The following is a 27,975-nucleotide window of genomic DNA, read 5'->3' on the forward strand; positions in this document are numbered from 1 at the left end:
TCATCTAGCCACTGGTCCAGGCCAGCTTGATAGTGAGAAATAGTAACTAAATGCTGCTTTTCCATGTTTAGTTCAGACTCTGGAAAGGTTAGCTGACCAGTACCAAATGATCTGAGAAGGGTCAGATGGTTACAGACAGTCAGAGATGTATTTGAACCTAAACCACAAAAGAGCAGTAACTTTAATTCTATTCTATGAAACACGGTGCACAGACCTGAGAATAGGTGTGATGTGTTCATTTTTCTTTGAGTTTATTTGACAGGGGATTTCTATCTATATAAATTAGTATCTGATAATATTACATTTCCAACAGTATTTCACATACCTCCTTACTCTTTCTTTCTCACTTGAGCGCACACCACACGAGCCACACCTCCTCTCAATGCTATGTATGAAACAGCTGGAATGTGATGCCATAAATGACTGGGAAAGACTGGTAGAGAGTGAAACAGGCAAATATGTACCCTGACCTCATCTTGCGCTCCTATAAATGTCCCTATCCTGGGAAAATGAATAAGGGAGTGACTGATTCGGGAGAGAGAGGAAAATGTGGCAAATAAAGGAAGCTAGTAAGTGTGTTTGAAAGAGAGAGAGAGAGCTAGAGATGGGAAGAGAGATGAGTGAAAAGTGGACAGAAGCTACCTGCTTGCTTCTTCCATATACGGTCTTAGTCAGAGCTGAGAGCCAGGCCTGTGAGTTCCTCTGACTGTGCGAGAGAGCAATGCAGGGAGGGAGCGCGTACGTGTGTGTGTTGTAATCCTAATGCATGCATGAGTCATGCACGCTGCCGAGTTTTGCAATGGCTTGAGGAATGGCATGAGTGTCCAGAGGAAACAATGAAAAAATTGTTGTCAGGGAGGTGTTAGTGAGAACAAAGTTAAAACAAAAAAAGAAGGAAATCTAAGTATAAATCTGGGTATATGGGTGTAGAACATGGAAATCAAGGTGAACAGTGGCATAATAAAGCAACATGCACGTTCACACATACACGCCTTAAAAAGGGAGATTCATTCATTTCCTCAGACTGGTCACATGACCTGAGCAGTGCATTCTTCCCCCCATGTGACTTGCTCCAATTTCTCCTTATATGGACGTCATCCAAAGGAACTCTTAAAGGGATGGTTGTCCTGCCCTGGGTCTAAACTTGGTGTGTGTGTGTGTGTGTGTGTGTGTGTGTGTGTGTGTGTGTGTGTGTATAGCAGGATAATGCGAGTCTGAAAAGCCAATTCCCTGATCAGCTCATTCTATGCTGTCCTTAGCTGCACCATTCCTGATAACATATGGGGATGTGTGTGTCTGTAGGTCTGTGTGGTCACTTCCTGCGTACATCTGCAGAAGTGAGGCTCTGTGAAACCTGCTTCCTGTCTCTTTTGGTGAGCTGGCTTCCATATATCCTTATTAGGAACACACAGAGCCAGTGAGAATTCCTAGTGTAAGTTTATGTTTATGAGTTTATGAGTCTTTGTCCGGTGCCCTTATTGAGTTAAAACAGCACCCTGACCCACCCACTTAGTCTCTGGTCAATTTACAAGATGGGCTTTGAAGATTTCCAAGTGTGTGTTCATTAAAATAAACGTAACATCTAAACAAGTGTAATGAATCATGTTGCGTGACATATATGGGTGTGTTCACAAGCAGGTGTGTCCATGCATGTCTAAGTGAGTCACATTTGTGAACAGAAATTTCATAACAAGACTTGAAGTTTCAGTCTGACACCATACATGTTCTAGAAATTAAACACCTATCTCATTTCACTGTGGCCAGCAAGGTTAATCTGCCCCCTCCACTCATTCAAACATTATCAGACAAGTGATGAGAGATAGGAGAGTTACACAGTGTTTGCTGTAAACACACCTCAGCTTGACCACATGGTATCACTGTCACTTTGCTCTGCATGGGTGTGTATGTGTTTTGTTTGTGGGATGTGTGAGACACAGTGGTATGCCAAGGGCAGACGTGTCAGTCGGGGTGTTAACAGGGCTGTCACTGACCCTGAGATTGTAATCACCCCATGTGCTGGCACTACTAACCACAACTACCTGCAGTTAATAAGAGAACTGTGATCTGCAACAAATGCATTAGCAGTCTTCAGTACAATCTAGGTCTAGATTCTGGATCCTTTTTTGTCCTTCAGTTAAATTTGATGAATTATGAATATGTTTGTCTATGCTCTGCACTTAGATATTCCTCCAGTACACAAAGATAGAGCATAAGACAATAGCATGGGTTTATATAATCAGATGTGGTTCGGAGTTTGCCTAACCATGATATAATGTAGATCCCTTCCCAGTTTGGATGATGTCAGGGTTTAAAACTAATACGAATTACATAAAAATAATCTAAATGAAGCAATACTAAAAACAGAAAAGCACATATTTTAAGTCTGCTGCTTACTTTAAGTCCACGTTGTGTGTTTTACAGTAAGAGTTCTGTGATTTGTTGCTCCTGAGTGTCATACTTGTATTTCATCACCATCACTTTCATAATAATGATGAAGAAAGAGAGAGATGTATGTTTTATTGAACACTGAACAAGCCCGGATTGATCATTTTGATAGTAGATATGGGTTAGTTTTCTTGTCGCTTGTCCCCCCTGTCTTGTCAGAGAGCAGAGCCCTTTTCTGCATGCGCCACACCCAGTGGATGCGGCAGAACCAATCAGAGGGCGCCGTGCGGAAAGTTCTCCTTTTATGGAGAGGGGCTGCAGCACGAGCTCTGATAAAACGCTGCAATTTACTGGCCTCCATTGCAGTGAAGTTCAGACACTGAATCCTCCGGGAGTGTACCGCTCAGTCACAGTCCTCTTAAGCCGATAACCCTCCCTCACACAGGTAAGAGAACTGCGGAATAAGAATGAAAGTTTTTTTGCGGTATTTTAAATACTTCTCCTTAATATATGTGTACGTGATATTTTAAGCCTGCAAGCTGAATTCAGTCTGCCGGTTAAGTTGCGATGCGAGGGTTTTTCTGTGCGGCTCCTCTCAAGTTAAAGAAGCCGTTGGAACTTAAATTCGCTCCGTCATTCATTGCATCTTTCTGCACCCAGCAGACTGAGAGGAAGCTCCCACTAAAGCTCAGGTGTAACTAGATATGGGGTCGGCATGCTGTCGTTTATGTTTAACGAACAGTGTGGAAATAACCCGGCTGCTCCGTGCTGTCATCGCTTCATCAGTTTAACAAATCAGACTGCGTTAGAAAAAGCTTGACCTTCTCGCTTACATGTAAGCATCTGCTTTGGCACGGTCTCCGGGGCTGGTGTCTCCGGTTTCACACAGACACACACACACAGACACACACACGCATACACTCACAGACAGATGACGGCAGCTTTGATGGATTAAACTTAAAACTTAACAGATATTATAGGTTGAAATGTAAAAGTGTTTCTGTGACATTTACACCTATGCAGGAATTTCCTAATCTAACATCTAATGAATGACAGTCAGAGGTTGTTTTTTTTTTTTTTTTTAACATAACCTTGTAACTACAGTGGTCACGACATAACGGTACACCTATTGACCGACATGACATGGGGTGGAAGTTCATTCACTCCAACTGTTAAAGCAGATCTCATAAAGTATACGTTAGCCATGTGTGGATGGTTAATTCAGTTACTATGATGATGATGATCCCGGTGAAGGGAGTGGCCGGCTGTCGGTGTCATTTGAGGTTTAACGACTCACGGGGCGGCTTGACGGGCCGGTCTGCCGCCGTCTCTAAGCTGCTCTCACTTTTGCCTTATATGGCCATGGCCAGACCGAGGGAGAAACTGCCTTTGTTTCACAGCTCTGGATTTGGACTGGAATCTGCGCCACTGCGACATCCAGCGTCCGGTCTCCATAATGACAAGGATTTAACCGAGTTGATGTTTGCCAGATGCAGCTCATAACTGTCACAGAGCATGGGTTTTAAACACACTCCCCCTTGTCATCCCTCCCCTCCCTCTCTATCCAGAAAATGGAAGACGAAATCGCCGCCCTCGTTGTTGACAACGGATCCGGTATGTGCAAAGCTGGCTTTGCAGGAGATGATGCTCCACGTGCCGTGTTCCCCTCCATTGTTGGACGTCCCAGGCATCAGGTATACAGCTTCCCCATCGCATTATAGAAATCCCAAACCTTAAATAATGTACAATTTAATACATTGAAGTTTTGATTTGAGTTTTTAATCATACTGCTCTTTGCATCCCAGGGTGTGATGGTCGGTATGGGCCAGAAAGACAGCTATGTTGGTGACGAGGCACAGAGCAAAAGGGGAATCCTGACCCTTAAGTACCCCATTGAGCACGGTATTGTCACCAACTGGGATGACATGGAGAAGATCTGGCATCACACATTCTACAACGAGCTGAGAGTTGCCCCTGAGGAGCACCCAGTCCTGCTCACGGAGGCCCCCCTGAACCCCAAGGCCAACAGGGAAAAGATGACTCAGGTAACATTGGCTAACACACTCACAAATCCACTCAGTCAGGAAACCTGCTCAGCTCCCCTGCAGGGACCAACAACAGGGAACTGTGTTGCCGCCCAGGCCTTTCTTCTTCTTCTCAATCTGTTTATTTCCTCCTGCTCCTTCAATCTCCAGGTTTCTTCTATCCTGAGCTGATCTTTCCATCACTGCGGATGCTTCAGGTCTCTATCTCTCTGCACTGTGATGCATCAGGAATGACTAGCTCCAGCATGGTCACTGCTGTTTTCAAATTAGGCTTGTGTTGGACTTGGCTAGAGTAGATGACAAGCATCTAACTACACTGGTGACTGCATGATTCAACAGATAATGGCAGAGCAAGATGCTGCACTCCATCTTGTACAGTCAACATGACTAAATTAAAGTGCTGATTATTATATTGACCGGTTTTAGTGTGGGGTTAATACTCAAAACAAAACTAGATCTGACTGTACTAATCCTCTCCAGCTCATTTCAGGTTACTTTGACTCACAGACTCAATGACTCATCTCTTGTCTCCCTCTCTCCTCCCAGATCATGTTTGAGACCTTCAACACCCCTGCCATGTATGTGGCCATCCAGGCTGTGCTGTCCCTGTACGCCTCCGGTCGTACCACTGGTATTGTCATGGACTCTGGTGATGGTGTGACCCACACAGTCCCCATCTATGAAGGCTACGCCCTGCCCCACGCCATCCTCAGGTTGGACCTGGCCGGCAGGGATCTCACAGACTACCTCATGAAGATCCTGACTGAGAGGGGCTACAGCTTCACCACCACAGGTGAGCAGCACACAAACACTGGCAAACAAGATAAGCTTATATTTGAAGTTATGGGAGAACAAAATATGACAAAATGTCTTTTCTTCTCTCACAGCCGAGCGTGAGATTGTCCGTGATATTAAGGAGAAGCTCTGTTACGTTGCACTGGACTTTGAGCAAGAAATGGGAACTGCTGCCTCCTCTTCATCCCTGGAGAAGAGCTACGAGCTGCCTGACGGACAGGTCATCACCATTGGAAATGAGAGGTTCCGTTGCCCCGAGTCCCTCTTCCAGCCCTCTTTCCTTGGTAAGTAACTTCATGGAAACAAAATTTTAAAGGCAGAAACCTCTTCTAAATGCACTTGATATTTAATAAGAAGTGCATAAAGGTGGTTAAATTTTTAGGAGGTATAGTAGTTGAATGGGCAAAGATAAGACTTGAGTTTTAAATTTGATCAAAATATATTGAACACAAACAGTGACTTACATTTGACCTCACACCCTCTTCACAGGTATGGAGTCTTGTGGCATCCATGAAACTACCTTCAACAGCATCATGAAGTGCGATGTGGACATCCGTAAGGACCTGTATGCCAACACTGTGCTGTCTGGAGGTACCACCATGTACCCTGGCATTGCTGACCGTATGCAGAAGGAAATCACTGCCCTGGCACCCACCACCATGAAGATCAAGGTAAAACTCCTCCCCTTCTTCACTCACTCACAACCTCCCTGAGGCACTGTTTGGGGGGGGTGGGGCGTTCCAGAAAACTCCTTACCATCTACTGCCACTCAGTGGACAAGCACTGTTAATGCAGTATTTAATTTATTGCTTGCCTTTTACCTTCTACTGTACTTAAACTGTAGACATAAAGTACTTGCAGGAAATGCAATTACAAACAGATGTGAATAGACTTTTGTATTTTTAACAACTTTTTTTCCATGTTCCTCCCTGTAGATCATTGCTCCCCCAGAGAGGAAGTACTCTGTATGGATTGGAGGCTCCATCCTGGCTTCCCTGTCCACCTTCCAGCAGATGTGGATCAGCAAGCAGGAGTATGACGAGTCTGGCCCCAGCATTGTCCACAGGAAGTGCTTCTAAACAGACTCAGTTCCCTCCCCCAAAACACACACTGCTACAAACCCAAACGACTGGCTCCGCATACATGCCTACACCAACACACTGGTGTATGCTGAGCCCACAACACCTCTTCCCATTTCCCTCATCACAATGGCTATGGCACCATGCCCCCTGATGGGGAGAAACTCTGCTGGAAGTACAGAGCGTCCCAGGCGGTGTGAATGTGTGAGAAACATGATGTCCATTGTCGTGTTTGTGTAGGTCATTCCAGATGTCTTTGTTCACCACCTTATTTGCCTCTATGAAGGTTTATTCTCTGCTGGGCCCACTGCCCAACAGACCTGTAGTATTGCTTAATATGTAAATTATGTAATCTGAAACTTGTTTTGTTTTTTTGTACTTTCAGCCTTAAACGATACTTGGTCCAGTTTGTTTTTGTCATTATGCAAAAGACAAAGCTTCTACCTTGTATGAGGTGTATGAAGGTTTGTGCTTGGGGCTTCAAGCCTCTGGTGTACACAACAACCCAATAAAGCGCACATGTCTGAGATTCCAGTCTGACTACTTGGTCTTTATTTATCTTGCCTCACAAATCAAAAGAGCCTTATTTTCTTATTGTATCTAACTTCACTTTAATATTTAATGAAGGTTAGAATGTTGCTTTACATTCTTCACATTAAAAACCTTGGCAACCACATTCAAGTATAGCTACAGTATTACTGTGAGATTTTATTTATTTATTTTTCATGCTACCATATCAGTAGGCCTTTACCATGGAAGGCATTTTGACATTTTAATGAGGGCTGAATTCCATTTAGCTACTCCAGTTTCAGGGTCTTGGTATTGTTCATGCAGGTTCACTGTCAAGACTTGGACAACTGAATAGACACTTGTGCGTTAACTACTGCCAGGTCAAAATCTGCAATGAAAAAGACCTGTACTCAGCATCAATCTCTGTATCATTTAACTATTAAAGGCTTTCAACCAAGCATTGTCAAACTACTGCAAAATACTGCTACTGGATTCCACAAATTCCTCAATGGCTTTCTTCTGTGATGTAAAGAACCTTTAATGAGAATTAAATCTGCAGGATTCTACAGCAGAAGTAGTTTTTAATGGGTTTGGACATTTTTTGTGTCCATGTTGAAAACTTGTCAACATCAGAACCTATTAACTGACATAAATCAACCTGTTCTTAAAGGAGTTAAATTGAATTTAAAGGAGATTAAAGGAGTTTAATTGCAAACAGCCACCTCCCAAGTGTTGTACTCTGAGGACAGACTGGATGGAGTATCACTTCACAATGGAACTTTTTGTTACAATGCCATCGTGTGGACAACTAAATTTATGTGAAAATAAGTATAGTATGAATCAGTACCATATATATATATATATACATACATACATACATACATACATATATACACATATATACACATACAGACACACACTTCTATACATATATAACCTGCTTTTTTCAATTAATTACAAATCAATTCATTTATATATATTCATATAGATTTTATTATTGTTTATTAGTCGTTTTTCGTGGAATTAACATTTTATCATAGCGTTTTAAACTGTGGATATTCCTACTGTACAACAGTACTGCAAACTATTTTAAGTTGCCTATAGTTTATTAAAAACTACTTTTTATCTTCTGTTTTTATTCCGTGACATTCTTTTGATATTTTGCACTTTGCTGTGAAATTGTAATTTTATTCAACAGCAAAGCAAAGAGCAAAAATCGGGCCGGGCCGACAGGAAATGTGTCCGTCACTGGAAAGCCCTCCCTCATTGTGCAGCAGCAAACATCATCCGTCCTGACAACGGAAGGTTCACTGTAGAGCAGCTTTCTGGCACCATGAAACGCTGGCTGGCTGGATGAACGTTTAAAATCTTTCTGTTCATGAGTGGGACAGCGAGTGGACTTTTCAGGGGACATGGATCGACAAATTGTACAGGTTGGCGAACCGACACAGCTCAACACGAGCTGGTTATTTTCTTAACGGTAACGCCGAGCGGACCAGCGGAACTGTTAGCTTATGGTAACGCTAAGTTAGGTCATACCCATAGACTGGTCATACCAGACTTCACTGAGATTTCTATCAACTTTCTCAGCCAAGTTTGGCCAGTACGTGTAGGCGGTGTGGCAGAATGACATGTGTTTTAGTATCTCTTTTCAAACATTACGCCTAAGTTAACCGGCTAATAAACAAAAATACAGCGAATTTGTGGACGTGTGGATGGACAGAGACACTTCTGCTGGTGGTGACACTGAAATTCTGTCAATATAATTTTGTACATACCCGCGAAGTGCTTTGTATTAGGATACAAAACACTATATCCTTGAAACACTCAAACATTCACTTTCTGATTAGCTATTTTTAGTTACTGTGTTTACGGTTGCAACTAACGATTATTTTCATATTCGATCAATCTGCTGTTTTTTTTTTGTAGATGAATCAGTTGTCGCTAAAATGCTAAAAATGTTCAGTTTACTATCATGCATCACAATGAAAAGCATCCAGTGCTTGTCTATGAGAAGCTTTAAACAGCAAACATTTGATATTTTTGCATAAAAATCACTGAAACCATTATCTATCAGAATAGTTGCTCATTTTAAATCAAATGCAGCTCTAAGAATATGACTGTATATATTGCCATAACTGTAACTGACTGTCTTAACAACAGCTTTTTTCTCTGTGCTGGATCTCAATAATACACAGAAACAGTATTTGCTGCTAGACAAACGATTTTTAGCATTTTGGCCGTTTCATTAATTATTCCCAAAGGCTGACTGGATACACAGAAGGTCTAAAAGCATGTAATTGGGACACTGTTTGCTGTTCGTCACAGGCGGTATGCGATGAAGACACAATGTCGTCCAACTCGGTGGGTATGTCAGATCTGTCCGATGAGATCCTGCTGTGCATCCTGCGCCATGTTCCAGTGTGTGACCTGCTGCAGAATGTGGCAAATGTCTGCCACAAGTTACAGACACTGTGCCATGATAAGACCCTGCTCACACATGTCAGCCTGTCTGAGGAGTACCAGGTACAGCTATTGAAGACATTTTTTTTATTATCCTTTGCACTGATAAGGCATGTTTCAGGATTGTTTTAGTGATGATCTCTATCACAATTTATCTTTTAGTTTATGTGTGAAATTTTCTGTATATTTAAAACCATTTCTTTAACAACACAGTGGAATACTTACTGCATTTTAACAGATGGAAACATTTAATGCATTTTGTTCTTGTGTTTCCTCTAGGCTGATGATCTTTTGGTCCGGCACATATTGAAGCAGCTAGCCAATTACGTGCAGTCTCTGAGCCTGAATGGTTGCTACTGGCTGTCTGGCTCTACCATGGAGCATCTTGCTCGCTGCAAGGCAGTGACTCACCTCGATGTCACCGGCTGTCGCCTCACTTCCCTTCGTCTGTCCCGTCTCCTCTCCTCCCTCTCTTTACTTAGATCACTTGCTTTTGATGTGACACCGGGCTTCAACTCTGCTCAGCTCAGTTCAGAGGCGGTGGGTTCACTGAGCCGCCTGTCGGAGCTCAGACAGACGCTGTTGACACCGAGTTATGGTGTGGTGCCATGCTGCGCCCAGCTCCGCAAGTAAAGAGCTTCACTATATTTACTTTTAGCCATTTTTACGTGATTATCAGGATACCAGCTGTAGCATTTATGGACCATGTAGTATCACTTAACACAAACTGCCATAGCCATCCCAAGAACATATGAACATATTTAAATGTACGTATTTGTGTTTGTGTACTGTAGGCTGATGCTACAGTTTGACATCCCAGACGTGACCAGAGAGGGTGTCGGTGTTTGCTGTCAGTTAATGGTGGGTCAAAGCAGTGTGCCACATTACCAGCAACTGGAGGAGTTCACTGCTAGGCTGGCTCCAGGAGAGGTGAGTTTGTCTGTATGCATGTGCATGTATTATGTTCCCTGTAGTACTGTGCACAGTGTTTGTAACCAGTGTATCTGTGTGTTAATGTCCATAGGTAAACCAGACCTTGCTCCTTCTCTACCTGGCAGTATTCAGTGTTCATGTTCCTAAGCGTCTCAGAGTTTTCCTCGTCTCGATTCCTGGCCCAAACCCTGCTCACTGGCCTGCTGCCCCCTCACTGGCTCAGAGCTTGGGTCAACGAGGTGACCTGGAGGCCCTGCAGCTCCCACGGTCCTGGCTGGATTCCTTGTCACTAAAGAGAGCTCTGGAGGGAAACAGTCCGAAGCATCTCAGCTTCAGCCGCTGCCCGGCGTTGTGGCCACAGGTGTTCCAGTCGCTGCTGGAGGGAGGAGTCAGAGATGCTACGCAGCTGACCAGCCTGAACCTCAGCGGGATCAACCAGGTCCTGTACTCAGAGTGTAGGAATGTGGAAGATCACCTGGTTCCTGGGACAATAAGCCGGTTGGCAGATGGCTGTTCCAACATTAAACACCTGAACCTGATGCACACACACTATCATCATGAACACTCGCCTGGGCTGGGTGGGGAAACACACCTGTGTGCCAGCTTGGTCAAATTCAGACACCTGCGTGCTCTCACTCTGCCTGCCTGCACTCTGTCAGATGGCTTAAACACACATCACATCTCTACAAACAACACATCTCACTCTCCGTTGTTCCAGGGGCTAAAGAAAGCTGCACGTGTTGGACTCCAGAACTACAAGCCTGATTCAGAGTCTTCTTTGTCAGGGGACAGCACCTCAGGGCTCGCTCAGCTCTTAGCTGGCTGCCCTTTTTTAGAGACCTTAGAGGTCATTGGCCCAGGTTTTGTCTCTGCGCTGCCTCGACTTGAGCCCTGCACTCGTGCCAGTGTTGAGCCCCGTGGTATGTGTGCGTGGGCTCGAGGAGTTGGCGATGCGCATTTAGCTGCACTTGAGGCTTTGCCTCGATTACGCCGTCTGACTCTGGCTGGGCTTCCTGGGGTTTTAAGAGGGACTGGACTGGTACAGCTGGCCAGGCAGTGCAGAGACCTGAAGGTCTTATCCCTTGCCAACATGGGATCACTAAAAACCATGAACTACACCCCTGCCTTGCTGGACACGCTTAAACAGTGCACACAGCTGCAGGAACTCAGGTTAGAAAATGCCTCTGTGTACCCTTCATTTATTACAATAGTTAACACTGACCATCATATAGCCATCATATGTTTGTTTTTTTAAATTTATCATAATAATCTCTGAAATTCCTCACCATTTAGCATTAGCAGATTTTTTTCATTTGCAAACCATATATTCAGACTGTATCTTGTAGTTACATGTAGTGTTTTTGTTTTGTCATTAAAAGTGATGCCTTAAACATTTGCTTGTCTTTTTTAATTTTGTTGCCTCTGTTTCTTAGGTTAGAGCAGCCCTACCTGAATGCCAACACATCGTTCTTTGAGGCACTGTCCTCCTGCTCTCGCCTGCAGCGTCTCTGCCTTATCTCACGCAGCGGCACCTTCGACCCGTCAGCCACAGAAAGTTTCATGGAGCAATGCTGTCATGTCATCATGTGCCACATGTTCATGGGCGGCACCTTGGTGGCTTGTCGCACACTGCAGAAAGCTCTGCTGGACAGGTTAGTGAGTGTGTGTACATACATACATTCATCTTACACCTCATTGAGAGACTAATCTCAAATTTCAACTTTTCTTGTGTTCTCTCTGTTAGATTTTCAGTTGAGCGCTCAGCCCTGAGTGTTGTCATCTATCCATTACAACATGAGGACCTGCCTTCAGTCATCAGAGATATCCCACTAACGCTGCTGGATCGGATAACGTTGTTTCAGAGCCATGTGGCCCAACCACCACATTTATCACCACTGTGACATCACCAGAAAGTTTCAGTGTGATTGGTGCTCAACAGCTGGGGTATTCAGACTGTTTTCTTTCAGCAGGAAAAAAAAATCACACAGGAAAGAGACTGATTGTCATTTGCACTCTGATTTCTGATTGTGTGATCTGTTACACCAACAACGGTTACAGCAATACATAAATAATGCCTGTTTACATTTACATGACTCAGTAATGGTGATTTTCAAAGGGAAACTTACTTCAGCTCACCTCCACAGGGAGGTATAAAGTCAGGGTCAGCTACAGAGTGATGCTCTGGAGCTGGTAGGTATTTTTAGCCTCTCGCTCCACAACATTTCATATTTGGTGCCATGAAGGTCTAAATTCTGTCTTCTCACACAAAAGTCTGCAATTTTGAAAATAAGTGCCAAAAAAAAGTGTTCTGAAACTTTGATGTTGTAATAAACTCCATATAAATTATTTAATAATTCTTGTCTGTGCACCAACACCAGTGATGACATGCTTGTGCTGTGGCCCAGTCTCCACAACTGTGTCAAGTAAGTTGAACACTACGTATGTTGGTACTTTCTCCTTCACTGTCATGTACTTTTACTTTCATGTGTTCATGAAAGGTAAACATTTATGGTTTGGTTCAGTTCAGAATGATCTGTAATGAAAACTTTGATAAGTCCTACAGGATACAAATCAGCCATTCTGCAGTGGTTTCACAGATGATTTATTCAGATGCTTATTTTTTTATTTAAAGGTTTTGAGTAATTTTCACATAAGTAAAAGTTCATATTTTGCATCAAAACATATAGCAAAATACAGGTATTATGTATTTTTTAAACAAATATGCCCAATGACATACCTAATGGTTTTAACTATAGCTATGTAGAAATTGTGTGTTTACCATAACAAATATGAAACCTCTCAAGCAGAATACACTAAAACAGAACTACACTAAAAACAAGAGTCTACATCTTTGCTAGCAGTCATCACCAAAATCATTAGTGGTGTGGGGTGTAGCACTGCACACTATTGTTATTCTCGTTTTTCTTACATCTAGAATTTCGGTTCGTAACTCATCCCACGCTGTTGAGTGCACACCAACAAATTATACATCAAAACGTGCGGCTTGATTGGACTCGGTGTGGTTGTATTTTTTTTCTCCAGAATATTCAGGTTTCACAACATAATTTGTGAAAAACTGCAAAAAATTTCCCATAGAGACGAGGTAAAAAAAAAAGTCAAAAAAGTCGCAATTTTTCAGTGTTTTTCAAACATCAACTGCTCTGGCATACTTTCACCTAGGAACTCCATTCAAACTTAAAAATTTAGACACAAGTCTTGTGTATTCAAGGTGTATTCAGCTTTTTTCCTAAGTTGTGTAGTTTCTGAACAGTGACCGATCATGAATGATTTTGGAAAATTTTGAAATGTAAATCGAGAAGAGGATTTTTGGAGAAAAGCAGAAAATACCCTTTTTTAAACTTGCCATATTATCCACATTTTTGACACTAGGACCAACAAAAATACATCACTGTGTTCCTTAAGGTCTCGTGGCTTTGATGATGAAATTTGTTTGGCGATACCATGTTTGGTTTTTGAATAAATAGCAGTAGTTTGTCAGGCCCAAATCGGCTGATAATGAGCCTATCGGAGCAGCTGTGAGGTGCTCTGAAAATTTCCCAAAGGCAAAACATCAGCACACAAGAAAACAAGAGAAAACAAAGTCCTGTGAGGATTCCAGTGTCCTGGCATGGTGCAGGCACATTAGATCCATTCATAGGATCAGACAGATTATTACTGTGATTAGCAGTGATAACAGTAGTCATACTAACTGCAGTAAAAGTCAAATACAAAACAGATAAACATAGTAACAGTAGCAAATTTAGTGGTCAGCAATTGCAATTGCAGCAAGTGCAATAAAAGGGAAAAATGTAAACATGTTATTGTTCCTGAACAAAAACCTATAAATCTGTGGTTGGAACCAAAAGGGGACCTTAGCCAAAGGTCATGAATGACAGCCAATAGTAGTTTTTGTTTTTGTTTAGTTATTTGCACTTTTTTAATTTGCCCTCTTCTATTAAATACTGAACAAAAATCTTAACTGAAAAAGTAAAATTTGAATTTTGACTTAAAAAGTATTTTTTATTTACCTAAAATCTTTGTCCTGTGTTTTATTATGATCATAATCATGATCAACTAATTGAAAAATCACTAAATCATTCAATGATTATGAAAATTCAATTTTAAAATTTTCATTCGTTTGCATATTGCATTCACGTCATTATGACGCATTGCTCCGCCCTACACAAAAATAGATAAGCTGCTTTTCTGAGTATAAAGTATTGATATTGGTATGGGTATCAGCAGTACTGGCCCTGTATTTACTTGGTATCATGCCAAATTTTGCACTATGGCACACTCCTATGAGTTTCTGTTTGGTTTCGTAATACATGGCCTGTAATGTTATGATCTGGCTCAATTATCAGTGGCCAATCATTAGCCAATCAGAGATGACGACCCACCTGGTTGTTAAAGGGGTGGGACTTAAAAGGGGCAGGTGAAGGCCGCGAGGACGCCAAGAGCAGGTGTACACGGAGGCGCTGGTTTTGAGTTTCTTCAAATCTGTGAAATACTGTTGTTCATCGGGTGAAGACCCGGGACTTTGAGTTAAAGTGTAACCTGATAAAACCGGACGCTGAGCCGTGAGTTGGAGCTGGTTTCAGCTCGTAGTTCAGCTAAACCACGGTACCACTGTGACCACCACGCGGGGCACCGAGTCCGCCATTACCGCGCCGGTGTGGAGGAGAGAAGAGCGCGTGTGCGCGGAACGCAGACTTCCACCGAGTTTCTGAGTGAGTATGGAGACGGTGTGAGTACACTGAGGGAAACAGACCAAGTGTATCAGCCTGTGAATCTCTGTTCTTCAGATGCTGCAACAGAGGCGCACGGGGCCTTTCTACCCTGTGAGCCATAGACGCCAATTTGTGCTCGCGCACACAGCCTCAGTGCGCGTGTCTCCATCGCACCGCTCACCTCGGACAGACGGCTTGGAAACGGCTTTCTGGGCTTTCAACGAAAAGTGAGTCCACACAACAATTCAGTCCACGAGTTCAGAGGATCCCCAACGAGCGCGCCAACGACATGGTTCCGAAAACAGTCACAGTTTACGGCGCCATGTTGCGCTGGTGCCACCTGGGGTTATGTTTTAAGGTAGAGCTCACCTGTTTCTGTAGTTTCTTAAGTCTTGGTGGTTTGACATATTTAAATTCTGGACCGTGATGTGGTTCATGTGGTAATGATAAAGGCTGAATATGACACGCGGGACAGCGCAGCCGCACAGAGATAATTAGGCCTCAGCGGCCTCCTCAGTTTACCTCCCACCTGCTCAGGTTATCAGGGGTATGTGGAGACAGGCCTGTAAGTCCTGTCTCCAAGAGTTTTTACCCACATAAACATTTATTGGTTATATTAGAGTCCAGAACTGCAGGTCAGTGCGCGCGGACTGTGGTTGTCTGGAGCGCACCTGCTGCAGGTGCAGCAGCGGCCTGGGTGAGGGTGAACCTGAGGGCGGTGGTTCGCTCCGAGTGAAGCTCGGACGGTAAAATACCGTCATCAGTTTGATCAGTGTTGATTTTCTGTTTTACTCGTTGAGCAGAAGTTAATCAATAAACAATATTTAAAGATTGTGAAACGCTGCTCAGTGAAGAGAACTTGCTGCTGCGTCTCTAAACCACCTGCAGTCAGTCTGAAAATCTTCATCTTTCAGCTTCACCACAGTCATCCTCACACATCACAGTCTCCAATATGATCAATAACTATGACAGGAATGTTCCATAAGCTCGACCACAGCACGGGAAATTATTATCAGAAATTATTATCTGATCAGTGTGAGGTGTGTGTGTATAAAGCTTAACACAGATGGATTTATATTCAGTGAACTGATGTCCACAGAGTGTGAATGCTGGACAGGATCAGTCTACTCTGTCTTCACAGGTGAACTGGCTCTGACCTGCAGACTCAGACTGAGCTGGTTCTTCTTTTTCTTTCAGGTCCACAAACAGATCAGCATGAGAATAAATCAACTAATTGTAAGTGAAGTTTTTATTCTGCTGCTGGGGTGTGTTTGTGTGTGTGTCTCTTGCACAGGCCTCATTCCAGTGCTTGAAGGAACAGAGTGAGGAAGACATGTTGAAGTTTGGACAGACCAAACTTAAGTTTGGTCTGTTCTGCTTAAATGATTCTGTAGCTCAATTATAAGTGAACTGAGGCTCTAATCTGTGGCTGAACTTCCAGTGATGGTGATACTCTCTTTATCCATGTTGTTTACTTTTACATGGTCTGTTGCACTCATTTCTCCCAAATTGTCAGTTTTCTCTTTTAGCACCTTTTCATATACTTGTCATTTTATTTATTTTAGTTTAGCTTTACATATTTATGTGTATGGGTTTTTTTAAATTTTATTTTCATAGTTATCCTTTTTCTTAAATTCCTTTGTTCTTTGTTTTTTTTTTTAATTTCTTACTTTACATTTGGACTTTTCTGTCTCTGAGCCCATGACATGGAGCTGTCAACCTGTTGATGTCAGTCTGCAAAAGGTATAAAATGCAGTAGCCTCTGTGGAAGGGTTTGCAAAGATCACAAGACCACGGCAGAACATGCTGAAGAGGAGTTCCACAGGCAATACAGAACTGGAATGTGATCAAGTTTCGAGTTAATGGACTGATGGATAGATGACTTCGGAAACTCCCAGCAGACTTTCCACCCTGCAGGGATGGATGCACTGGACTGTTCCACCACAGTCTGTGAAAGCGGCAGACACCAGAGTCAGGAGAAGTGAGAGAGCGGCAACCAAACGTAAGTTCTGAGGTCACATTGAAGGTTCAGTTTAGTCTGTTTGCTTTTTACTTATTACTAATGATTGTTTTTTTTTTTCTCTGAGTCATATGTCCAACCTTAAGGAAGGCTGGAAGGGGAATGTTGTGGCCTGACCTCCTCCACTACGCCCTGGACACTGCCTAGATCTCCGGACCTCTGAAGGACTGTTGCAGCCCACATCGCACAAGTCTGCAAGCTGTTCTTCAAACTACAGGACACGAGCAGGAAGTGAGTCTGCTACATCTAGGAGGTAGATGGGTTGATTTTCTGCATAGTGAAGCTCAAGTGCTGATTAAGCATAGACTGTGACCATTTATCAACTCTGTTGCTGGAACGGAAGTTTTATCAGCTCTTCACTTTTGATGCCTCAAAAGGAGACGGTCTCAGGAAAGTGCAAACGAAACACAGCTGGATCTGTGATGTTGGCTTTCTCAAGTGGTTATTCAATAAGGAGACAGTTGTGATGCCTGAAGCTCATAGATCACGTGTTATCAATGAATTTTCCAGCTCTTTTTTGTTATATTCAGAAATAAACAAAATCTTTTCTGTATGTGTCAGAATCAGAGAAACTTTATTAATCCCTGGAGGGAAATTCTTTAGTTACAATTAAACTCCCAATAGAAAATGAAGAAAATGCAACGTAGTATGCAGAAGAGTTGACAGACAGAAGTAAGATTTACTTTTTTTTTTTTTTTTTTTAGATCTGTGGAAGGGTTTGCAAAGATCATAAGACCACGGCAGAACATGCTGAGGAGGAGTTCCACAGGCAATACAGAACTGGAATGTGATCAAGTTTCGAGTTAATGGACTGATGGATAGATGACTTCGGAAACTCCCAGCAGACTTTCCACCCTGCAGGGATGGATGCACTGGACTGTTCCACCATAGTCTGTGAAAGCAGCTGACACCAGAGTCAGGAGAAGTGAGAGAGCGGCAACCAAAGGTAAGATATGAGATCACGTTGAAGGTTCAGTTTAGTCTGTTTGCTTTTTACTTATTACTAATGATTGTTTTTTTTCTCTGTGTGACTCATATGTCCAACCTTAAGGAAGGCTGGAAGGGGAATGTTGTGGCCTGACCTCCTCCACTAAGCCCTGGACACCGCCTAGATCTCCGGGCCTCACCTCTGAAGGACTGTTGCAGCCCACATCACATAAGTCTGCAAGCTGCTCTTCAAACTACAGGACACGAGTAGGAAGTGAGTCTGCTGCATCTAGGAGGTGGATGGGCTGATTTTCGGCATAGTGAAGCTCAAGTGCTGCTTAAATACAGACTGTGACCATTTATCAACTCTGTTGCTGGAACGGAAGTTTTACCAGCTCTTCACTTGTGATGCCTGAAGCTCATAGATCACGTGTTATGAATGAATTTTCCAGCTGTGTTTTTGTTTTTTTGTTATATTCAGAAACAAACACAATCTTCTTTGTATGTGTGTCAGAATCAGAGAAACTTTATTATTCCCTGGAGGGAAATTCTTTAGTTACAGTCAAACAACCAATAGAAAATGAAGAAAATGCAACGTAGTATGCAGAAGAGTTGACAGACAGAAGTAAGATTTACATTTTTTTTAGATAAATTTAAATTATAAAAAACAAATAGAATAAAAAAATAAAAAAAACTACAGTACCCTCCTCTTAGAATATACATATACCCTAATATCAGGGAAAAAAATTAACACGTCTTCATATTTATATTTACATATGTACATCATAGGTCTACTGTTTATAGAAGTGATTACTGTTGAGGTAAAAATGTAGAGTGTGAGCAAGGAGACTGATGACTGGTTTAAATGGAATTATTGATAGAACATTGCTGTTCTGATCTGATGAATTGGTTGTAAATGTGTTTCTGATGTTGGCTTTCTCAAACAGTTTTTCAGCCCATGGATGATGTTTTATGAATGCATTTAAAGTCTGTATTGGCATCTGAAATACATTTGTGATCACATTTTTTGATATTGAGTAAAATCATTGTTAGGCCAGTAAGTTGTTAAATTTTCCATCAGTAAATGGTGGAGATACACGGGCAGGTCTGATGTCGACTGATTGGGGATCCTCCAAAATAAGAGTTGTTTTTTTTAATAGTATTCAGCCTGTGTCCTGAGCATAGTTGCACTGCTGTCCATCATCACCACCCAGATTTTGATAGAAGCTTTATTGTACAGGGAGGGTGAGTTGACTTTGAGGTCAAACACTGGCTCGTCTCGCTCTGCCAAGTTTCGTTCCAAGGGGAGACTGGAGTAGGACCTTTCTGGGTTGAAGTAGGTGCAGTGAGGAAACGTTTTGCGATTCTTACGTTTTTTTTTTGGCGTCGGCACATAGGGAGGCCTCCCGACAGGGGAATCTTTCCCGCCCCTGTAAAGTGCTACGCACGGTCAATCGTGGACAAAATTCACTGCGGTATCAAGCAGCATGGGGTTATTTGGGTCAGGTTTAAGTGTTAAGGGTTCGTACCTTTTTCCTTTTTGCGTAGTGGACAGGGTAGGTGAAGGAAGCCTGGCAGAGAGACGACTCAGATAGCTCAGACCACTGTAAAGATGCACCCAGTTTGGGTATATTTGCTTCATTTTCCATCTAGTGGTGATGATGAACGCAGTGACCACTGTGAAAACCATAATAGATGTGTCAAGTTTACCAGGTTGAACAATAATGATTAATTTGCTCCTACTGAGCTACGTGCTATTGACATACTTGAAATGAGACATTATCCTGGGCTGAATTCAAGAGGTCTAAAGGATAACAGGCTTTGTCTTGAAGTAGAATTGCCAGTCTTTATAAACCTGAACAGAGTGACAGCCATTTCAGAAGGCAAACCTGAAAAGATATTTATGGATGGTAGAGAAACCTTTCACTATGTTTTAAAAACCATGTCAAAGACACTAGAGGGGAAGACACAGTTAAGGCCTCATTCCAGTGCTTGAAGAAACAGAGTGAGGAAGACATGTTGAAGTTTGGACAGACCATAAGTTCTGCTTAAATGTTTCTGTAGCTGCTGTATCTCGATTATGAGTGAACTGAGGCTTTATTCTGTGTCTGAACTTCTAGTGATAGTGTCACTCTCTTTATCCATGTTATTTACTTTCACGTTGTATGTTGCACACATTGCTCCCAAATTGTCAGCTGATGCTGTCAGTTTTCTGTCCTTTTTTCATATACTTATCATGTTATTTATTTTGGTTTGACTTTACATATTTATGTGAATTTTTTTTTGTATTTCTGTCCGGACCAAAGTGGTGAACTGACCACACATCTGACATTGCCTGCATTCATGGAGGAACGCCACTAACATGGCTAAAAATGTAAATGTGAAATGAAAATGATTCTTCTAAGATACATTATTGTGATTTGTTTAAATACGGCATTCAAATCAGAGTTTCTCTGATTCTTATAAAAGTTTTTTTTTTTTTTTTAAATCAAAGCTTTGTATTCCCTGCATCCTGTTTTGTGGCTTTCACCCTCCTGCTGAAAGCAATAATGCTCATCCCCATTGCTGTACAATATCACCAGTGGACCAGCTGACATAAGACAGACTGGACATATATTGACTGGAACCTCTACTCCGGGTCACACAGCTGGGCGCTGTCTGCAACCCACAGCCCGGGGTAGAGCAGCTGTGTGAAAGTGGTCTCGACTCTGTGCATCAGCTGCAGTGTGGTGTCACAGACACAGTAGTAGGTCAGAATACCTGCCTTATGATCCAGGAAAACACCAACTCTGGAGGACTGAGGCTCTGGCACTGCAGTCTCCTCATCGTTGTGTCTGAAACATACATGGTTTTTGTTCAAGTCTAAACTCCAGGACTTGTCGTTGCAGCCAAACGCACACTCGTCATAATAGCCTGATCTGCCAAGATCTTTGTATGCCACTGCTATTTCAACAGATCCTCCAAACTCCACCTCCCAGTAACAGCGTCCCGTTAGGCCTCCTTTACACAGCACCTGAAAGAGGTGAGAGAATCTGTCTGGGTGTTCAGGATATGTCTGGACTAAATCCGTGAGCTCTGCCTTTCTGTTGTCCTCAGACAGGCGCAGCTCTCTGTATGCTGTGTTCGGGTCCAGGGTGAGGTGACAGTAATCTGGAGAGGAGAGAAAATAGAGGACGGATGTACAAAAACTTATCTTTCATTCATGCACCTCATGCCAATGTGTGACAGTATCCATACAAAAAACATGCTGTAAAAACGACACATTGTACAGAACAAAGCGCCAGGCCAAGAAATAGTTAAACACATAGCCAAGAATGGCTGTGGTTGTCTTGAGATCACAGGCTAATTATCTTCTTAACTAAAGTAGAATTCTTACTGGTTGTACTAAAAGGTCAACAGGACCCGACAGTGATCATCCCTATCCACATCGATCCCTCTCCTGGTCTTTAAATGCAATATACTCTCTTAACAATGAGCCACTAACAGATTGAGGAGGCAGGGAGTCTGACCAAATTGCTCTGAGAGGAAACTAATACTCTCGTCCAATAAAGCACCCCACGTATGCTACCAAGGTCAGATGATGGCACCTTTTATTAAAATGGATTTTGAGGTCCAGTTCTGAACGACCTTTATCCCTTTAGTTCAACAAATCCAAAGAGCAAGCAGCAAATTCAAAAGAAATTCACATGACTGTGATGAAACTGTTTTTACTGCAGATAAAGACTCACATTTTAAAAGGTCCTCTCTGGTCCGAGGTTCGTCTGTCAGCAAATCATCAGTTAGTTTCACAACAGACACAAAAAAAACATGTAAGTCCCAAATTTCAAAACACAAAATGTCTGAAGTGCATTTATCACTGAGGTATTCAAAACATAAAATGTCAATAATCAAATCAAACATGAGTTTAACTTTTTGTTTTTAATTATATTAATGATCAAAACCGTTCATATGGTTTTTACCAAATTCTATAGATGTCATAAGATTAAATTATTATGATATGGTTTTTTAATAAGTTTAATAAGTGATAATACTAATATGTTTTATTATGGAGCAAAGTCCATTCATGTATGCTGCTGGGACATGTGTGTGTGTGTGCTGTGCACCAGGAGGAGGTGTGGTGTTGGACACAGGACAGGAGGGTGGAACTAGCTGGTCTTGTTCAGAGTCCTGTTAAAAAAAAAAAAAAAAAAAATCATATTTAGTTGTTTTGTTTAGTTGTATATGATGTGGTGCTCTTTGTGACAGAACATCATCAAAAACTCTGACATTAAAAGGCCTTTTATCGAGGTATGTGGTACATTAATGATTAAATATGAGGTGAACAACATGATTTGCCCTCCTATTTGTGATCTCTGTAATCCCAAACAAATGCCAAATCAATCATTCACAGGATGCTCTTATTTAGAGAAGCTTTACTCACTAAAATAAATAACTTTCCAGGCCTGTAATTAAAAATAAAGGTCAAATTCTTGAACTGGACTTTAGAGCCCTCTGCTGAGGCAACAATTTACTACACTGTCACATTTTTTTCCTCATATGGTGACAATGTTGAATGAAGACAGCCTAATTCTGCACTCACATTTTCTCAGTTTGCCTGGTTTACATATTTATTGCTTGACTTTGGTGCGACTTTGGATACTTTAATGTCTTGTTAACCTACATTTTAATGTTGGCAGAATTAACAGAGATTTGAGTTTTAAGCAACAACGTGAAACTGAAATTATAGATGCACATCTATCACATACAAATCTGCGTGACAAATCATTTCTGAATATCATAGGAGAGTAATAAGTTGGACAATATCAGATAAATTCCGGCTGTACTCGGTCTGGGTGCGGACAGATGACACACACACACAGACTCATGTCTAACCTCATTTTTACCATTTGCGGTGATGATGGCTCTCCACCTCTGTCTACCATCACTGGAGCTAAAGTGTGTGTCCGTGAAGTCTGTGTCGACCCTGACAGCTTTGGTTGGGTCTAAATTAATCAAACCAGCCTCAAAATATTCCTCTGTAGTCCGCCTCGCCGTGTTCACCTCACTTCACCCCAGGAAGAGACACAGAAATGCAAAGACTTTCAGAACCAGCTGGGGGCAGTTGCGTGTATTTTACTCCCCAAATAATGTGAAGCTTTTAACGGGGCTGACAGCCATAATAATCTATCACCGATGTAGTCGATCAGATCTCTACATCTTAATGAAGCTTTTAAAACTATTTATATTTTTACAATTGGCAACAAACTGATAAAAAACGACACTTTGATTCAAATAACGTTCTTGTTAATTCTCTCTGGGGACCAACACGCCAAAACGAGGCGCTTCATAATTCCCGCTCGATATCTATTATTCAGGCCTTGCTTAGTTTGACATAGAAACATCGTGGGTACGGAGCATGTCTGAAGCTACATAGCTACTAACTAGCAATGTATGAGTTTCACGAACTGTGCTGTTTGCTTAATTAGCTTGTAGTTATCTCAGTAAAAGCCGTTAAATATGTTAAGGTCCGTCGCCTGTTCGTGCATGCGAAACGGGGGGAAAATCTCTGTCCCTGTCGCTAAGTTGTCCCTCTTCTCGGTGGCTAAGAAGTGCCCCAGAGGTCTTAATCTGACAGCGGTTCAGGACTTGTCACAGCACCGGTCGTTCAGGTTCATCACACCAACTCCATGGCAGCCTCCGAGGGGACTCACGGTCAGGTCTGTGTCCCTGTCAGAGGCCTCGCAGCGGGATGCGGACCCACTGGACGCTCCCTCAGAACCAGCAGACAGGGCCAACTTCGGCTCCCTTTCCACCGACTTGTCCTCTAGGAGGTCGTTCAAAAAAAGCAGCCCAGAAATCCAGGGTCTGCGACTTGATGATGATGATGATGAGGAGGAGGAGGACTCGGTGAAAGCTCGCAGGAGGCCCGGGAGGAGGAACACACCGTACTGGTACTTCTTACAGTGCAAGAAGCTGATCAAAGACAAGAAGGTCAGTGTGGTTGAACTGTCACGTGTGTCTTCCTTTCTTTTTGTTTTTCTAAACATGTTTTTTCGTCTCACAGCTGCAGGAGGCTTTGGATTTGTTCAGCAGAGACATGCTGCAGGGGGAGAGGCTGCAGCCGGAGGAGTACAACTACACTGTCCTGATAGGAGGCTGTGGTCGAGCTGGACAACTCAAGAAGGCCTTCAGGCTCTACAATGATGTGGGAATATTTCAGTTATATACGTGTATCTGTGTTCACTGTATGTGATGTTGTATGTATTTTGTATTTTTAGTTACTACCATAGTTGTGATGTTGACCAGTTCATTGTAAGTTCAGCTTTCTTCAGTTTCCAGTCATAGTTTTAGCTCTAGCTTTAATTTCCAAGTTGTGGAAACGTCTTGTGAATGTCTTGAGACTTACACACAAACACTAACCTCCTCAGATTGTGTAATGTGTGTGTGTGTGTTTCAGATGAAGAAGCGAGGTCTCAGTGCTGTGGACGCGACCTACACTGCGCTGTTCAATGCCTGCGCTGAGTCACCTTCAAAACAAGCCGGTCTTCAGCAAGCGTTGAAGTTAGAGCAAGAACTCCTTCGCAAAAACTACCCCCTCAGCACCATCACATACCACGCTCTCCTCAAGACACACGCCATGACCAACCACCTTCAGGCCTGTATTCACACGCTCAGGGTACGATTCTTACATAACGGACTATGGAAAGGAGGTGGTCCATTGAAGTGTGTGAGGTTTCTGTTTATACATGGGTTTGTGTGTGTTTGTAGGAGATGCTGCAGAATGGACATGTTGTAACTCAGGAGACATTTCACTACCTGCTGATGGGCTGCTTGAAGGACAAAGAAATAGGATTCAGACTGGCTCTACAGGTAGGTACATGTTTACAGGAAGCTACAAGTGTAAAAACTTTTCTACAGAATAAGAGCATGTTTATGTGAAGGCTGTTAAATTGAATCATCTTAATTGTTTAATACTGTTTTAGCTCTGCAACAAATAATTTTTCTTATTATCTATTTATCTGCATGATTTTCCAGACTAGTGGATTAACCATCAGGTCCATGAAAAGTTTAAAAAAAAATCACATTTGAGAACAGGTTACTAAAATAATTGTTGATTACCTTTCTGTCAATCAACCAATCAGATTGATTGACTAAATGTTTCAGCTCTAAACAAATGTTTTTCTCGCTCAAAAACAGTTTTCCCACAGTAAACTGAATGATACTGGCAGTTATGCACAGTTTTTTTATTATGCCCCCTGAAAAGAGGATGATGAAGAAGAGATTTAGCTGTTTTCCTGTTGCTCAGACATTTCAGAATGAACAGAGATCTATTTTTGTTAATGACATAGCCGAACTCTGTGCGTGTTTTAGATTTGGCGCCAGATGCTGAAGTCAGGGATTCTTCCTGACTCCAAGAACTATAACCTGCTCTTGAGAACTGCAAGGGATTGTGGAATTGGTGATCCGGCCCTGGCCACTGGTATCCTGCTTAGGCCTGAGTGGGAGAACCAGAACGAGACAGAACATGTGTCAAATGTCAAGTCAGAGTCAGCAGTAAGGGATGTAATCAACATTGACCTTCTGGAGAGGCAGTTGTTTCAACCTGATGCGCACAGAGAAAGTGAGGAGTCCTTTAGCGGACAGGAATCAACCCACCTGATACCAGTCAGACAAAGAGAACACACCTCGCTGCCAGTTGACTTAGTGAATTCCAAAGCCCCAAATCTGCTGGACCTTTTTGAAGGGAGGAAGGGTGCTTTGGTCTCTTTTGGCACTGTGGATGAAGCATCTGATAGGCTTGCCCTGATCGGAGGAGCTAAAGGTTTTCTGGAGAAGATGGTAGCTAACGGTCTCAGTCCAGACCTCAGAACTCTGACCCTGTTGGCCGATATGATGGAGCCAGGCAACGAATCTCTGCAGACGCTGCTGAGGGCCGGCAGGCAGCATCACGTGAAGCTCAACGTTGTGTTCTTTAATTCTGTGATTTGCAGAACAGCCAGAGTTGGTGACCTGGAGGCAGCAAAGGTACACACACACACACACACAACATAATGGTTTCAAGGAAAAATCTTCCCACACAACCATAGAAATGTTTGTATATCTCTTTCCAGAGTTCTTCAAAAGTGAATTAAAAAAAATTGCATATTATAATAAATTGTGATATGATTAAATACAAACTATGTCATATCTTTCAAGCGACAGCCAATGAAAGGTTACATAATGAAATCAAACAACCACTAGCAAAAATATCACAGTGAGAAAATGTTACCATTTTGTAGTTCGGGCGAAGCAATGGTTTAACTGTGTGTGTATGTTTTTGGTACGTTTCTTCCTCTTCCCAGAGTGTGTTGAGTGTGATGCGACAACGTAATGTAAGTGTGGATGTACGTACATTTGGAGGCCTCGCGTTAGGCTGTGACCGACAGGAGGATGGTCTGCAGCTGCTAAAGGACATGGAGGTGATGAAACACACTTCTAAAAGTCAGAATAGTTGTTTTCAATTCATATTGGCTGTATGTTTGTGTAAACACAGAGAAAATGCTGTATACTGGCTATAGTAGTAGTAGTAGTATGAAGAGAAGACCAATCTTGACACACCTGTGTTTTTCTGCAGGAGGCGGGACTTAGGCCTAACGTCCAGGTGTTCTCTGCTTTAATTGGCCAAGCAACTAAGAGGCTGGATTACGTCTACCTTAAAACACTCCTTAAAAGTATGAGCGACATGAAGGTGTGGCCTAATGAGGTCATCATCAGACAGCTGGAGTTTGCTGCACAGTATCCTCCCAACTACAACCAGGTGAGCATATGTACACTACCTGGCTGCACAAGAGTTTCCCCAGGTGACCCATCTGGTCAGCTCACACCTCTGTGTAGATTTTTATCACAACCGAAGAACCTACAGACTCTCATGTAATATTCATGGTACAATAACATGGAAGACAAGTCAAGGAAACAGGTTTCATGTGAATAAAAAACAGGTGTCCCAAAGCTTCTTGTAATAGAGGCCTGTGGAGGCTGATGAGAGATCTAAGACATTTTTCTAATTTCTGAAACCGCACTGTTGCATTGACAATCAAAAAGCCTAGATGTTCGTTTCGCTTTAACTAAGATGTTTGAATGCATTTATACTTGTCTTGTGCTTTGGTCTCGTTCAATGAGCTGCACAAATCAATATTTTTAACAGATGAAATGACAAGTATGATGTGAAAGGGATCACAATTTATTGTAACTGCATTTTTTTTTACTACATGACTCTGCAGTTCCCTTAAGTTGTACTGATTTTTAGCAACTTTCAGCCTATTCATGGGTTTTCAGGCCCCCAAACCCTGCCTTATCCGTGTTTTGCGTTGATTCCTTTGAAGCTGAACCTGGATTTGCTTCTTCTGCAGACTAGGGGTTTCTTGACTGATTCATAATTTTCATGTTGCCCCTTTTTTCCTCTGTTGCCTTCTTTTTTTTTTTTATTTCACCCCCTCATCTTTCTTCCATTCTTCTCTCTACTCTCTTAATCCTAGTACAAGTCCAGAAACAACTACCTGGTCCACATTGATGGTTTTCGTGGTTACTACCAGCAGTGGCTGAGATCCATGCCTGCTCAGGGTGTGGAGGATGAACAGGCAGAACTGCAAACTGAAACAAGTGCTGCAGATCTGAAAACAGAAGCTGCAGATGGACTGACGCAGGCTCAGAGGAACCAGAGAACAGCAGCAAGGAGATATTAGTTTTGTAACAGGGACAAGACTGGCAGCACTGCTCTGTAACAGCACTGCTTGAAATATTTCCGAATTTTGTCTGAATGGACTTTTGTGTCAAAGTAGAATCTCATGTACCTCTTATCAGTTACCTTTGTACAATTTCATTTAACATAAAAGATAAAAAATATTGTTATTTATAGTGAAATAAACATTAATTCCAAGTTTCAAAACAGGATTCCCGAGGAATTAAACCTCCATCTTGGTTTTATTTTGAAACACTGATTTTAGGGTCATTTGCTGATTGAACTAGAGCCAAATGTCTCAGTAGAGTCAACTCTTTGATGTGAGCAAACTGTACAACAAATTTAAATAAAACTATATACAGCAGGGCAGTGTACCAGTGAAATAAGGATG

At 42.3% G+C, this 27,975-nt stretch overlaps 4 protein-coding genes across 4 annotated transcripts; 3 read left to right on the forward strand and 1 right to left on the reverse strand.

Moving 5' to 3' along the window:
• Positions 1 to 2,687: 2,687 nt before the first annotated feature.
• Positions 2,688 to 6,833, forward strand: actb1 (actin, beta 1). Its single transcript, XM_041035166.1, has 7 exons — positions 2,688 to 2,830; positions 3,954 to 4,079; positions 4,191 to 4,430; positions 4,977 to 5,223; positions 5,318 to 5,509; positions 5,715 to 5,896; positions 6,161 to 6,833. The coding sequence occupies exons 2-7, from the start codon at positions 3,957 to 3,959 to the stop codon at positions 6,302 to 6,304; spliced, it is 1,128 nt and encodes a 375-aa protein (XP_040891100.1). The 5' UTR covers positions 2,688 to 2,830; positions 3,954 to 3,956; the 3' UTR covers positions 6,305 to 6,833.
• A 1,276-nt stretch (positions 6,834 to 8,109) lies between these two features.
• fbxl18 (F-box and leucine-rich repeat protein 18) lies at positions 8,110 to 12,638 on the forward strand. The gene is made up of 7 exons (XM_041035193.1): positions 8,110 to 8,247; positions 9,143 to 9,340; positions 9,557 to 9,906; positions 10,072 to 10,207; positions 10,302 to 11,380; positions 11,644 to 11,862; positions 11,955 to 12,638. The coding sequence occupies exons 1-7, from the start codon at positions 8,227 to 8,229 to the stop codon at positions 12,109 to 12,111; spliced, it is 2,160 nt and encodes a 719-aa protein (XP_040891127.1). The 5' UTR covers positions 8,110 to 8,226; the 3' UTR covers positions 12,112 to 12,638.
• A 7,703-nt stretch (positions 12,639 to 20,341) lies between these two features.
• On the reverse strand, positions 20,342 to 22,920 carry LOC121180950 (stonustoxin subunit beta-like). The gene is made up of 4 exons (XM_041036661.1): positions 22,771 to 22,920; positions 21,991 to 22,054; positions 21,616 to 21,648; positions 20,342 to 21,037 (listed from the first exon to the last, which is right to left on the reverse strand). Exons 1-4 carry the CDS (start codon positions 22,807 to 22,809, stop codon positions 20,517 to 20,519), a joined length of 657 nt encoding a protein of 218 aa, XP_040892595.1. The 5' UTR covers positions 22,810 to 22,920; the 3' UTR covers positions 20,342 to 20,516.
• Positions 22,921 to 23,267: 347 nt separating this feature from the next.
• Positions 23,268 to 27,943, forward strand: ptcd1 (pentatricopeptide repeat domain 1). The gene is made up of 8 exons (XM_041035170.1): positions 23,268 to 23,857; positions 23,931 to 24,071; positions 24,324 to 24,542; positions 24,635 to 24,736; positions 25,238 to 25,891; positions 26,209 to 26,325; positions 26,481 to 26,663; positions 27,382 to 27,943. The coding sequence occupies exons 1-8, from the start codon at positions 23,384 to 23,386 to the stop codon at positions 27,586 to 27,588; spliced, it is 2,097 nt and encodes a 698-aa protein (XP_040891104.1). The 5' UTR covers positions 23,268 to 23,383; the 3' UTR covers positions 27,589 to 27,943.
• Positions 27,944 to 27,975: the final 32 nt, after the last annotated feature.

The sequence above is a fragment of the Toxotes jaculatrix genome, chromosome 4, assembly GCF_017976425.1.
Source record: "Toxotes jaculatrix isolate fToxJac2 chromosome 4, fToxJac2.pri, whole genome shotgun sequence".
NCBI lineage: Eukaryota > Metazoa > Chordata > Actinopteri > Toxotidae > Toxotes > Toxotes jaculatrix.

Coding starts and splice junctions, on each gene's coding strand:
- LOC121180950 (XM_041036661.1), bottom strand. CDS start 22,809: ATGGTAGACAGAGGTGGAGAGCCATCATCACCGCAAATG. Junction 22,055..22,770: donor AGCCATCATCACCGCAAATG/GTAAAAATGAGG, acceptor TTTTTTTAACAG/GACTCTGAACAAGACCAGCT. Junction 21,038..21,615: donor CAGAGAGGACCTTTTAAAAT/GTGAGTCTTTAT, acceptor TCTCCTCTCCAG/ATTACTGTCACCTCACCCTG.
- fbxl18 (XM_041035193.1), top strand. CDS start 8,227: ATGGATCGACAAATTGTACAG. Junction 8,248..9,142: donor TGGATCGACAAATTGTACAG/GTTGGCGAACCG, acceptor TGTTCGTCACAG/GCGGTATGCGATGAAGACAC. Junction 9,907..10,071: donor TGCTGCGCCCAGCTCCGCAA/GTAAAGAGCTTC, acceptor TGTGTACTGTAG/GCTGATGCTACAGTTTGACA.
- actb1 (XM_041035166.1), top strand. CDS start 3,957: ATGGAAGACGAAATCGCCGCCCTCGTTGTTGACAACGGATCCGGTATG. Junction 4,431..4,976: donor ACAGGGAAAAGATGACTCAG/GTAACATTGGCT, acceptor CTCTCCTCCCAG/ATCATGTTTGAGACCTTCAA. Junction 5,510..5,714: donor CTTCCAGCCCTCTTTCCTTG/GTAAGTAACTTC, acceptor CCCTCTTCACAG/GTATGGAGTCTTGTGGCATC.
- ptcd1 (XM_041035170.1), top strand. CDS start 23,384: ATGTTAAGGTCCGTCGCCTGTTCGTGCATGCGAAACGGGGGGAAAATC. Junction 24,737..25,237: donor GATTCAGACTGGCTCTACAG/GTAGGTACATGT, acceptor TGCGTGTTTTAG/ATTTGGCGCCAGATGCTGAA. Junction 26,664..27,381: donor ATCCTCCCAACTACAACCAG/GTGAGCATATGT, acceptor TCTTAATCCTAG/TACAAGTCCAGAAACAACTA.